The 13670-nt window shown below is 39.8% G+C and overlaps 1 protein-coding gene across 5 annotated transcripts in view; it reads right to left on the reverse strand.

The window, feature by feature from the left end:
• LOC124594767 (E3 ubiquitin-protein ligase RNF13) overlaps window positions 1-13670 on the reverse strand; it is a 130096-nt gene that overhangs the window by 29881 nt on the left and 86545 nt on the right. For all 5 annotated transcript variants that reach the window (XM_047133160.1, XM_047133157.1, XM_047133156.1 and 2 more), the window contains one exon: window positions 2882-3056. In XM_047133160.1, the coding sequence (XP_046989116.1) occupies window positions 2882-3056 (175 nt within the window). The remainder of the gene's footprint in view (window positions 1-2881; window positions 3057-13670) is intronic.

Consider the following 13670-nt stretch of genomic DNA (forward strand, 5'->3'; position numbering starts at 1 on the left):
AGTTTGCATTTTGTATCCTTTCTGCTTTGGCCATCAGAAGTTACTTTCCTGCCAAAAAAGCAAAGTTTATCTACCCCTAAAATCGCCTTATTTAATTCCGGTATGTTCCATTAACCCTTTTTTTGTCGATTATCATCTTATAATCTTTGGTGTCTCTGGAAGAATTGCAGTATCACCAGCAGATTAAATAGTTTTAACTTTAATTTACATCCCAAATTTCTCCAGTTTCCTTTACTGCTTGCTTACTGAACACATTGAATAACACTGGGGATGGGCTGCAACCCTGCCTCACTTCCTTCTGAATTACTGCTTCCCTTTCACATTCTGCAACTATTATAACTGCAGTCTACGTTTTGTACAAGGTGTATACAACATTTTGCTCACTGTGTTTTACCCCATGCTGCCTTCAGAATTTCAAAGGGTGCAGTCCAGTCAACATTGTCAAAATCTTTCTCTAAATCTAAAAATGTTATAAATGTAAGATTGGATTTTACCTGTCTACCTTCCAAGGTAGGTCATAGGGTATTGTCTCCCACGTTCCTACATTTCTCCAGAACGCAAACTGATAAATCCCGAGATCAGTTTCTACCAGTTTTTCCATTCTTCAGTGAATAATTCACATCAATATATTGCAGCCATAACTTATTAAAGTCATTGTCTGTAATATTCACAGCTGTTCCTTTGGAATTGGGTTATTATAAGGTCCTAGAAGACTGAGGGTATTCCTTTTTGCCTGCTTCAATTATTGTATTTTTATGTTTTTTCATCAATTACATTCAATATCTACAATGCACAGAAGGTTTTGGTTGAGAATTATGAATTATTTAGGAATACGGGAGATGACTCACCGAAAGGCATAAGTGCTGCGTCATCTATAGGTACACACAGAGATGGTACAGAGCTTTGCTATCTATCGGAATGCACTTACTTTTTCAATCTTGTAGGGAAAACACACACACACACACACACACACACACACACACACACACACACACACACACCTGGCAGTCTATTGAGCACAAAGTAGGGACACAGGCATGTGCATTTGAGTGAGTATGTGTGAATGTTTTCCCTATAAGCTTGGAAACGGATAAGTATTCCGAAAGCTAGCAAAGCTCTGTACCTGCTATTTGTGTAGCTATCAATGATGCAGTGCTTCTGCCTTTTGGTGAGTCCCACATGCAATATCTGATTGGTTATTCAAAGTTTTTTTTCGGTCTTCTCTCTTTGCCTGTTTCATCCTACACTGCCTCCACTTCATCATCTCTCAAACCTACCCACTTGCCTTCTATTGTGTTCACTTATCTTGTTTCAATCTACAGTTGCCTCACATCCCCTTTGAAACTCCCAAAACCACCATTTCTTTTCATAAATCCAGGTCCCATTTCATCATTCTACCTTTCTGCAGTTTTAATCTGCACTTTATATAACTTACGGCCGAAGTCCACTTCTGGCACCGGAAATTTTTGGTAGTTTAAAATCTGATTTCATGGTTAGTGTCTTTTCATTATATAATCTATCTGAAACTTCCGAATGTCTCCAGCTTTTCCCATGTAAAAAAAAAAAAAAAAAAAACATGTTTCTTAAACCAATGCAACGGCCTTGCTGCAGAGGGTACACCGGTTCCTATCAGATCACCGAAGTGAAGCACTGTCGGATGTGGGCGGCACTTGGATGGGTAACTGTCCGGGCCACCATGCGCTGGTGCCATTTTTCGGGGTGCTCTCAGCCTCATGATGCCAACTGAGGAGCTACTTCACTGACTAGTAGTGGCTCTGGTCAAAGAAAGCCATCATAACGACTGGGAGAGCCATGTGCTGACAACACGCTCCTCCTATCCGCATCCTCAGCTGAGGATGACACGGTGGTCATATGGTCCCAATGGTCCACGTGTGGCCGGTGAAGACAAGAGTGCTTTTTAAACCAATGATTACATTGTGCTCTGTGTAAATTAGTGTCTTCTCATTATATAAGCTATCTGACACTTCAGCATGTCTCCAGATTTTTCATGTAAAAACCCATGGTTCTTAAACCAATGATTACATAGTGTCCTGTGTAAAAAATTAAAAAGCCAGATCTGGCCATTTAGGATGTCCTGCCTCTCTCAAAGAACCATATCAGCTACTCTGGCATCTATGCATGTACCCCTCTGATGTGTTTGCAACGATGGCATGATTGTATGTATTCGTTGAAGCATGCGACCCACCCCACCGTGGGAAGGTCCGTGGTTCACTGTGAAAGAAAAGCATTATTCCAGTACAAACACATTTTTTTTTTTTTAGTTAGATGCTAAGCACTGTTGGAGATATAGGCCAATACCTCATCTCATTTTGTGGTAATGGCCTCAGAAAGATTGACACGATTCATTCCACAGATCTTGCTTCCCATATTATTTCGCTCTTATCAAACTACACACTGGTTATCACCAGTACTTCTATGCTTTCTTGTTTGGCAGTGAAGATACCTACTTAGGGCTGTAACCGCACATGAATGATATGTTTTGATCCATTTGGCAGCTATCTACTTTCTTCTTCTACTTCTGTACTTAATTTCTCCTTTTCTGCAGGCTATTGCAACCACAAGTCAGGAAGCATCTTTGTAGCTACTTTTCTGCCACTACAGCAGACCACAGCAAATAATGCTCTTACAAGCTTGATTATGTTATAAGAATGAGAAATACTATAATAAACCTTAAAAAATTTACTATTATTTTCATGCAAGAAGCATTTCCTGCAGTTATGTTCTTTCATTCTACAGCTTGTGTTAGCATTCCATCATTCTAGCATAATGCATTTGATAGGGTCATTATCCTCACATATGTTATCCTGGAGGAGCACCAGATACATTAGAAATATCAAAGTAAAAGAATATACCAAATTACCATGTGAACAGGGCAGAATGCGAAGCTTATCACCCTCTATGTAATCCTCCAGGCAGATGGCACAGGTTTCATATGGATCACCTTTCTGAAACTTTGCAGTGGGTATTTTACGAAGAGATGATGCCGGTAGCCTGTGACGTCTCTCACGACGTCTGTTTCGTATACACCTAACAACCTGTAAAGAAAAGCAGAGACTACCACACTGTTACAGGGTTCAGGTAAAAGTGAAAACTATTTCTGTTCTCTTAAGAGATAAAAGCATATTAACATACACTATTATCTACAAATAACTAAGAAAAAAATTAAAGAAGTAAAATTACATTGGAAAATGTAGGATGGAATGTAACAATATTATGACAAGGAAAGTTGCTACTCACCATATAGCGGAGGTGCTGTCACAGATAAGCGCAACAAAAAGACTTTCACACTTAAAGCTTTTGGACCATGGTCTTCGTCAACAATAGACACACATACGCACACACGCACACTCATGCAAACGCAACTCACGCACACGACTGCAGTCTCAGGCAACTGAAACAACACTACAAGCAACAGCACCAGTGCATGATGGGAGTAGCAACTGGGTGGGGGTAAGGAGGAGACTGGGGCAGGGAGGGGGAGGAATAGTATGGTGGGGATGGTGGACAGTGAAGTGCTGCAAGTTAGGTGGAGGGCAGGGGAGAGGAGGGGAGGGGTGGGGAAAAGTAGAGGAAAAGGAGAGAAATAAATTAAAAATTATGCAAGATTGACAATTTATAAGTACAACAGTAATATAAAATATTTTATGGAATGGGATTAATGGTATGGTGAGATCAGACAAAACTTCTAACAGTAGAGAGAAACCATTTGTCATACCATATCACTGTGTGATTGTATTGTAACCTTTAATTGTGCTCTTGCTCTTACACTGTGACAAGTGTCAACTTATTTTACACTGCGACAAGTGTCCAACTTACTCAGTCAACTCAGCGGCATTGGTCAACAAGTTTTCTGGTATTACATTCATTAGGTGGAAGTTTAAAAGTGTGCTGAATGCTCAAAGAAGTTAAGGGACATAATATCAACATGGCCTCTAATATCTACTGCCATCTGGAAGTCATGAGCAAACAGAGGAAGCTGAGTTTCACAAAATAACTGTTTGCAAAATCCATCTTGATTCCTACAAAGAAAACTTTCATCTCATGAAAGATCACAAAGATGAGCATAGGCATGTTCCACATTCTATAATAGTAAGTTAACTTACACTTCACACACCTGTCTGATGACCATTCTAGAAAGTTGGGATAATTGTATTTTTTCCAATTTCTTGGAATGCTTCATTGCTCCAGTGATCTACGAGAAATTGCTGATAGAAGGAGAGCAAGTACTTTCACGGAACTACACTTGGGCTGAGCCACGGCAGTCAGACAGTTATAGTTGCACACAAGGATCTGAACAGAAAACCACTCAATGCCATTGGTATATATGGCAGGAGTGTTTGCAACAAAATAGTTCCATTGCCTCCAAAGTCAAAGGTAGTAAAAGAGAATAGTTTTGGCAGATAATTAACTAAATCAAATGATGCTGTTGAATTTAAGCAGTAGGATCACGTAGTAAATAATGATAACCAATGAGCTGGCAAGTGAACAGCTTGTTGTTACCCTGAATCAATTATTTCAAGATTCCTATATTATTATTATTATTATTATTATTATTAGAGTGCTTGAACTTCAACACTTTCGGATAAGTGTAGTTACAAGTATGCTTTATATAAGTAATGAAATCAGGTTGTTGCAAGTAATTAGCTTCTTGCCCCGATAATGTGCTAACTGAATAAAAATGTACTGCTGGAGGCCCATCTTTGCAAAACATAATTGCTTTTACTTTTTACACCACAAATATACACAGGGTGGATAAAAATATAGAAACACCAAAAACTCAACACACTATCACACTTAATACGGTGTCAGAACCACTTTGGTACAAACACCAAAAACTCAACACACTATCACACTTAATACGGTGTCAGAACCACTTTGGTACTCAAATCAGCTTCCAGTCATCACAGAATGGATAAATACTGACCCTGTATGGTTTTTAAAGGAATCTTATACCATTCTTCCTGCAAAATAATGGCAAGTTAAGGTAACAATGATGGAGGTGGATAGCAATCATGCACTCTTCTCTCCAAAGTACACTCCTGGAAATGGAAAAAAGAACACATTGACACCGGTGTGTCAGACCCACCATACTTGCTCCGGAGACTGCGAGAGGGCTGTACAAGCAATGATCACACGCACGGCACAGCGGACACACCAGGAACCGCGGTGTTGGCCGTCGAATGGCGCTAGCTGCGCAGCATTTGTGCACCGCCGCCGTCAGTGTCAGCCAGTTTGCCGTGGCATACGGAGCTCCATCGCAGTCTTTAACACTGGTAGAATGGCGCGACAGCATGGACGTGAACCGTATGTGCAGTTGACGGACTTTGAGCGAGGGCGTATAGTGGGCATGCGGGAGGCCGGGTGGACGTACTGCCGAATTGCTCAACACGTGGGGCGTGAGGTCTCCACAGTACATCGATGTTGTCGCCAGTGGTCGGGGGAAGGTGCACGTGCCCGTTGACCTGGGACCGGACCGCAGCGACGCACGGATGCACGCCAAGACCGTAGGATCCTACGCAGTGCCGTAGGGGACCGCACCGCCACTTCCCAGCAAATTAGGGACACTGTTGCTCCTGGGGTATCGGCGAGGACCATTCACAACCGTCTCCATGAAGCTGGGCTACGGTCCCGCACACCGTTAGGCCGTCTTCCGCTCACGCCCCAACATCGTGCAGCCCGCCTCCAGTGGTGTCGCGACAGGCGTGAATGGAGGGACGAATGGAGACGTGTCGTCTTCAGCGATGAGAGTCGCTTCTGCCTTGGTGCCAATGATGGTCGTATGCGTGTTTGGCGCCGTGCAGGTGAGCGCCACAATCAGGACTGCATACGACCGAGGCACACAGGACCAACACCCGGCATCATGGTGTGGGGAGCGATCTCCTACACTGGCCGTACACCACTGGTGATCATCGAGGGGACACTGAATAGTGCACGGTACATCCAAACCGTCATCGAACCCATCGTTCTACCATTCCTAGACCGGCAAGGGAACTTGCTGTTCCAACAGGACAATGCACGTCCGCATGTATCTCGTGCCACCCAACGTGCTCTAGAAGGTGTAAGTCAACTACCCTGGCCAGCAAGATCTCCGGATCTGTCCCCCACTGAGCATGTTTGGGACTGAATGAAGCGTCGTCTCACGTGGTCTGCACGTCCAGCACGAACGCTGGTCCAACTGAGGCGCCAGGTGGAAATGGCATGGCAAGCCGTTCCACAGGACTACATCCAGCATCTCTACGATCGTCTCCATGGGAGAATAGCAGCCTGCATTGCTGCGAAAGGTGGATATACACTGTACTAGTGCTGACATTGTGCATGCTCTGTTGCCTGTGTCTATGTGCCTGTGGTTCTGTCAGTGTGATCATGTGATGTATCTGACCCCAGGAATGTGTCAATAAAGTTTCCCCTTCCTGGGACAATGAATTCACTGTGTTCTTATTTCAATTTCCAGGAGTGTAGATCACAACGAGTCAATAATATTTTTATCTGGTGAGTGTGGTGGCCAGGGAAGAGTGACAACTCATCCTTGTCTCTCGAAACCAGTCCTGGATAATGTGAGCTGTGTGAATACCGGCTTTGTCATCTTGGAACACAGCATCACCTTTGAGGAACAAACATCATACCATGAGATGGATCTGATTGGCCAAAATACTCACATAATCTGGGGCAGTAATGGAAATTTGCAGAGTAACCATGGAGCCCACAGAATAACACAATATGCCTGCCCAAATAACCATCGAACCCTTGCTGTGTTTCACTCCTGGGATGTAAACTGAGCCAAAAGTTGGAAGTAGTGTGAAACAAGACTCATCTGACCGAATGACTTCCTTCCATTGCGCATAGTCCAGGCTTTACGGATTTGGCACCACACTTTCCCGTTACAGGCATTTGCCTCACTGATGTGTGGCTTTGGAATTCCAGCTTGGCCCACAATTCCACACTTATGGAGCTCCCTTCATGTTACTTTAGTGCTGGCAGAGTTCTCGAGCGCAATATTCAGTTCACCAGTGACTTTTGCAGCTGTTGTCCTGTTATTTATCATCACAATCATCTTCAATGAAGATCTGTCATTATCACTCAACACGCACATTCGTCCACATTTTGACTTAGCAGATGATATTTTTCTGCTTTTCCTGTAAGTGGTATACATCTTCAATCATAACTGAAGAAAACTTCAAAAGCCAAGATTGATAAAATGTATTTTATTGGATGACCTGTTTCATGCTGTCATCATAGGATCTGCAGGAGGATGAAGAGAAGTTGGATGGAAAATATTTTACGACCATGATATTACAGCCTGATACACTATCTAGTTACATAACTTATAGAATGATAACACATCTTATGCTATAAAATTTTTACAACATACTGTCCATCATTATTGCAAATGGCTTTACATTGCATATGACTTCCCACTATCACAAAGATCACTATACATCAGTATGCCAAATATAAAAGTACTACATACAAATGTAAACATTACTATATTATGCCAGTTACAAGTGGTCATATTCACAAACAGCTTGCAACTGACAGACCTGTGGAGTAAACACAATGATCACCAAGTACGTCCACCAGGTGGCACTATGGTGGTTGACTTGTTTATCATCTTATATGTAGCATAAAACATAGACATAATTTCATGTAATTGGTACGACATTTTTAAGGACTGTTTTATTTACATTATTGTACAATCCAACTCACAGAAAAGCAGAAATTTTATGTATAATTAATGCATGTACCTTCGATAATTTTGTAGGATAAAATATGTATAACATACCTTTGAGAACAAGAAGTAGGCTCACAATATGTGAAAAGTAGATAAGAATTTAAAACAGAATTCTCTAGGCAGGATGTCAGTATTTTTGTGTGTCATGTTTATAATTTACATCCAAATGTCCACAGTTGTATTTCAAATTTCTTACCATAATGGCTACATAATATTTTTTAAAAAATGCTACACTCAAACAGTTCACCGTTAAAAAAAGTAACAACTTTATATAATTTTAACCATGGAATTATGATGTTCATCTACGTTGAGTACATCATCCGGTTTCCAGGTACTCAATGGGGATATGGGCAGAACACTGATCATCATGATCTATCTCATCAAATGGAATTAAAATGATGTTGACTTGTACTTAAAATTTATGCAGGAAATAATATAAATCCAAGAAATACACCAAAATACAGAACAGTTTTTATTAATAATTTCTTGTTGAAAAAGGAGTATATTGTCCTTCCTGACAAGATCTCAAAAACTGTTTAATACATTTTATATATCGAAATCAATAACCGAGAATTACACATCATATTTTCAAAATTTTTGGGTCATTATAAGCATTCCTTGTCATCCAATGACATGATTTAAATCAAGAGAAACATGATTATTCTCTTCACTTACATCTTATATACAAATAAAACAGCATGTACAAAAAAGGGTGTTAATGATTTATTTAGAACACCTGTGCTTATCATACCGCAGTAAACTTATTATATGAACATGTCACTTGATGTTCAAGTGAAATTAACGGATAACAAGTATTGAAAAGCATAGGCATGTGTCATGTGTACGAGATCGAGAGAATGTATTACCGACTAGGTGGCGCATTATACATATAGGCAAAAAGTCCCTACTGTAAGACCTCAAAGTAGACATATCCAATCCGACCTCTTGTTGAAGCAAATCTTATGTAAACAGGTATCGGCCATGAAGAACCCTCAGTGACAAACAATCACAGGAGAGCTAAGGAACAAACAATCCAGCACCTCTGCTCTATATGCAAACTGCCAGCTGATGCTTGTAATTGGTGCAATATAGTTAGCGTGTGTTTGTGCATAATAGTTCTCTATTTGACATGCAGATGTACAGTAATCTTCATGGTAGTGGGAATTGCATATGCAATGTGAAGGCACTTGCAACACTGACGGACAATACACTGTAAAGATTTTAAAGTATAAGTTATGTTGTAATTCCATAGGTTATGTAACATCACTGTCAAGCAAATTGTAATATCATGACTGTAAAACATCAACTTCTGTTCATCCTCTTGCAGATACGATGATGACAACATAGCTCTGTCAAAACCAGTTATCCAATAAAAATTCTCTTTCAGCGATCTTGGCTTGTGAAGTTTTCTTCAATTACCTTACACTACAGATTGTCCCCAGACTGACAATGTCAGCTACCTTCATGATGGAAGCACCCACCATATTAGCATCACTGATTTGCATCTGTTCTCACTTAGCTCTGACATAACACACTCACAACAACACAAAACACTGTTCTGATGACGACTGACACTTGCAATGTGTTGAGGACAGCTGCCATTCATGGTCAAATACAACAGCACAACTAGTTGTCATAGCTAGTATCTGCAAATATGTTCAAGCACGCACTTCTTGCAGTGATTCAATAGTTTTGTCCAACCTCAGTATTTCAGTCAAGTTGTGCCATTATTAAAGGGTACTATTTAATTATCTGTGTAATGTATGTTCTGTTACGATTGTCCTTGGGTTTTATATATTGCAAAGCATCACCTGCAACAGTATATAGCTGGCTGTTTGGTAGATAATAACTTATCGTTAAATAACTATGTGGCCACGTTTGATTTTCATGCCGTTTATTTCTCCAGTTGTTTTGTTTCCCAGCACTGGAGAATGTTTGACACACTTTGCTTAAGTCCACAAATGTTAATTTAGAGGTGCTTTCTGACAACACACAAGTACTGAAAAGCATATGCATGTATCGTGTGTACAAGATCAAGAGACTGTATTACTGACTACATGGTGCATTTACGTAGGCAACGAGTCTCTATTGTAAAATCTCGATGGAGATGGATCCAGTCTCGCCTCAAGTCGAAACAAATCTTTTGTAAACAAGTATTGACCATGAAGGCCCCTCTAGCTAAGATGGGTCTCCCTTTAAACCAAGGATTCCACTCCTGTTAGCATACAAATTAATTTTACAACTGAAAATGATACATCATACGCACCATACACACAGAAGTTGTCTTCCAGGAACCCAAAGTGATATCAATGGCTGTAAATAAGACACCCAACTACCGAGTTATGAATAAACTCAATGTAAAAATTTATCATCGTGATATACAATCCCTGTGTAGTAAGATTGATGTAAATAACATAGTCTTATCAGAGGAACTAAAGGATATCTCAGAATTATGCATTTATGACCAATGGATTAGACCTGAATTCATTCAACATACAAAAATAATTACATCTTTTTGTTTTCCTACTACTGCAAGCAGGGTGGGGTAGCAATTTACGTAACGAAAAGGACTATGAAATAAAAAGTTCAACTTCATTATTGTTGCAATTTACCAATCACCACCTGGATATTTTGAACTTTTATTAAATAAATTGGAGTCATTGCTAAACAAAAATTAAAACAGACAATGATTTCATAATCTGTGGCGACTTCAACTTTGATTTTCTCACACAATGTAGAAAGAGAGAAGCCGTTAGAAATCTTACCACATCCCTCAATTTACAGGCTGAAATAAATGCTGCAATCATTCTAGTCAAAGAGTTTATAGACAACTTAAAAAAAAAAGTTCAATGCAGGCTTCAGTGATTGATCATCTTGACCAAATATTAAGATTGAAAATAAAGGGCAATATTGTTAACAACATGTCTTTAAGAGCCATGTGTAGAAACTACAGTCTGGATAATATAAACTACTTCAACGAATTATTAAACAAAGAAAAATGGTCATAGGTTTTTGAAATTAATGACCTAAACAAAAAATTTACCACCTTCCTCAATACACTAACCCATTTCTTTCACATTGCATAGGGGCAATCCTGGAATAAACTACTGGATCACAAGGGGAATAAGAGCTTCATGCCAGTAGAAGAGGCTGCTCCACAAAATCTGTAACTTGAATAACTCCTCACATGAATTACAAGTGTATTAGAGTTCTGCATGACTCAGTAAGTGAGCACAGGATGCAAGACTGGGTGAGCGCCGCCTAACTGGATAGGCTGTGTGTAACAGTTTTTGTAGCCAAGAATAGAAGTCCTGACCAAGTCATAGCCAACGTTTGACTCCAAAAATATTAAATGATTCTATCCATGCACAACCATTCTGCTCAGGTTTTTAATTCACGGTATGTCTGTCTGTAACAATGCAGTGAAAGGTAGCTGATACAGTAAGAAGCAAGACTAAAACCAATGCATACCCACTGAAGAAAAGCAAGGGTCTAAAAAAGCAAAATATAGAATAAATTTCCATCAACAATATTAGGAAAAGAACAGATTGCTACTCATTGTCAAGGTGACCCATTGAGCTGTGGACAGGCACACTGAAAAGACTGTTACACATTATAGCTTTTGGCCAAAGCTTCCTCCTTTTTCTTTGCTGAAGAAGGTTTTGGCCGAAAGCTATAACATGTAACTGTCTTTTTGTTGTGCCTGTCTGCAACTTAATGTGTCATCTTTACAGTGAGTAGCAATCTATCCTTTTCCTAACATTTCTGACATTCTGACCTGGAGTCACCAATGTTTGATAAATTTCTGTCAGTTGCAGATGACAACAGCAAGTCTATTGGGTATGTACCATGCATAAACAGTCCTACACTGTATCATTTCCAGCTGGGAAAGAAAGATTTAAAGAAACACAATTATAAGAAACTGCAAACAAATGCAGTTCCTCCAGGAAATCCAGCAGTAATATAGAATGGCATAATAGCAAAGTGAGTTGCAATGTGTTTCAAAGATGTGAGGCCTTTTAATGCTGATTCTGATGAAGATTCCAAAGAAATAGGCCAAGAATTAATAAATATGGAGAAATCATTGTTTCATGTGTTATGCCACATTCCTCTACAATAAGCAGACATGTCAAAGAACAGGCTAATGCAACTGAAAACTGCAAAATGCCTTATGTGATTACAGAAAATATTAATAAAACATGTGCTGTGACAGTTGATTTGTCAACTGATTCGCACAATTGGGTGCACTGCTTGACGCTAACAGGACATTACATAAAAACAAATTAGTCTCTTATCAATAATATTTTATTTCCAGTTAACTTCTTGTGTGTCAGGAAGACAGGACTAAATGTTATGAAACAAACAGAAGAACGGACAGCCAAGTAGAGCATATCGCCAGACATGTTGCATAATTTTGTTTTTGTTCCACACCAGTGCGCCAATATGATAAAAGCTTTGGAAAATCACAAACTACTTCCTTGTGCTGCTCATAGTGTATACAGAGCACTTATCTACACTTTTGGTGAAGATTGCTTATTGGTTAATTGTGCTCCAAACATCACAGCAGCAATAAATACAGGAAAAAGGCACATCTCTAAAACAAGAAGTCATCACATGCCAGAAAACTTTGTACACTATGTTACAGTCCTTACACAATCAGTATAATGAAACTGTTGCTCTACTGAAGGAAAAGAATTTCGCTTACAGATTACAGAGATACGATAATGAGAGTTGCAAAAAGAATTGTGGAGGTGTAAAAGAACCTTCAATTCCATTAGTTGTTCTTTGGTTTCGTAAAGTTCAACAAATATACAGCGTCAATGAGCATGTGATGAATTTAACTACTGTTGTTACAAGTAAAGTGCATGCAGTGAACATCAATCACAATAATTTCAGCCTACAAATTATTTCTGAACACATGTCAGATTATAAACTAATTACATATGGGGTACATCAAAGAACAGCAATGCGACCTTTTCTGTTCATCTGTACATCAATGATTTAAGCTTAAAAGTGAATGCTCATAAAACAATCATATTTGAGGATGACACCACAATTTTATTAAAACAGGAAAGTAAGGAAGAACTACAGCAATCACTAAACTCTCTAACAACTATAAACGAGTTGGTAGCAGTACGGAAAACAAATTCTTAGGACTACATCTGCAAAGCAATGTAAAATGGAACAAACATGTAGAATACCTTAACACAAAATTGATCAAGCTCTACAATCTCCTTTGTTCACGAAACTCTTGTGATAGTGAGAAAAAGAGTATAGAGTGGATATCGTGCCTACTTTAATTCTTGTCTTAAATACTAGGTCACTTTTTAGGGAAACTTTATAGCACCTATCAGCACTTTCAAAACAGAGCCATCAGAATCATGTCTGGATGCAACCCTAGAGACTTATGATAACCTCTACTTAGAATCTCTGGCATTCCTCCTTAACCATGTATCACTGTTATCCTATCCTCATTCCTTCACAACCTCAAGACCCTCTCTTCCATCTGCTTCACCTGGTCCTCACCAACCTTTATGGATATGGACCCCCATCTCTTTAATGCTCCAACCACACTTCTGTCCACATTAAACCTACTAACTGCCAACAGTCCCTGCATTTTGACAGCTGCCATTCCTTCCACATCAAAAAATCCCTCCCCAAAACAGCCACCCGCGGATGGGTCATCTGCGGTGATAAGAACTCCATTGCCCACTATGCTGAAGGGCTCACAAAGGCCTTCAAGACAGACACTACCCTACGTCATCCCCCAGACCTAGTCTACAAACAGATTTCCCATAGCATATCCTCACATCTGAATCCTCCCACCTCCCCCAAGAATCCGCAACAAAAGAGCACCCTCCTCATCACTCAATATCATCCTGGACTGGAACAACAGAACCATATCCTTCATCAGGGCTTT

The sequence above is a fragment of the Schistocerca americana genome, chromosome 2 (genome assembly GCF_021461395.2).
Source record: "Schistocerca americana isolate TAMUIC-IGC-003095 chromosome 2, iqSchAmer2.1, whole genome shotgun sequence".
Classification (NCBI taxonomy): Eukaryota; Metazoa; Arthropoda; class Insecta; order Orthoptera; family Acrididae; genus Schistocerca; species Schistocerca americana.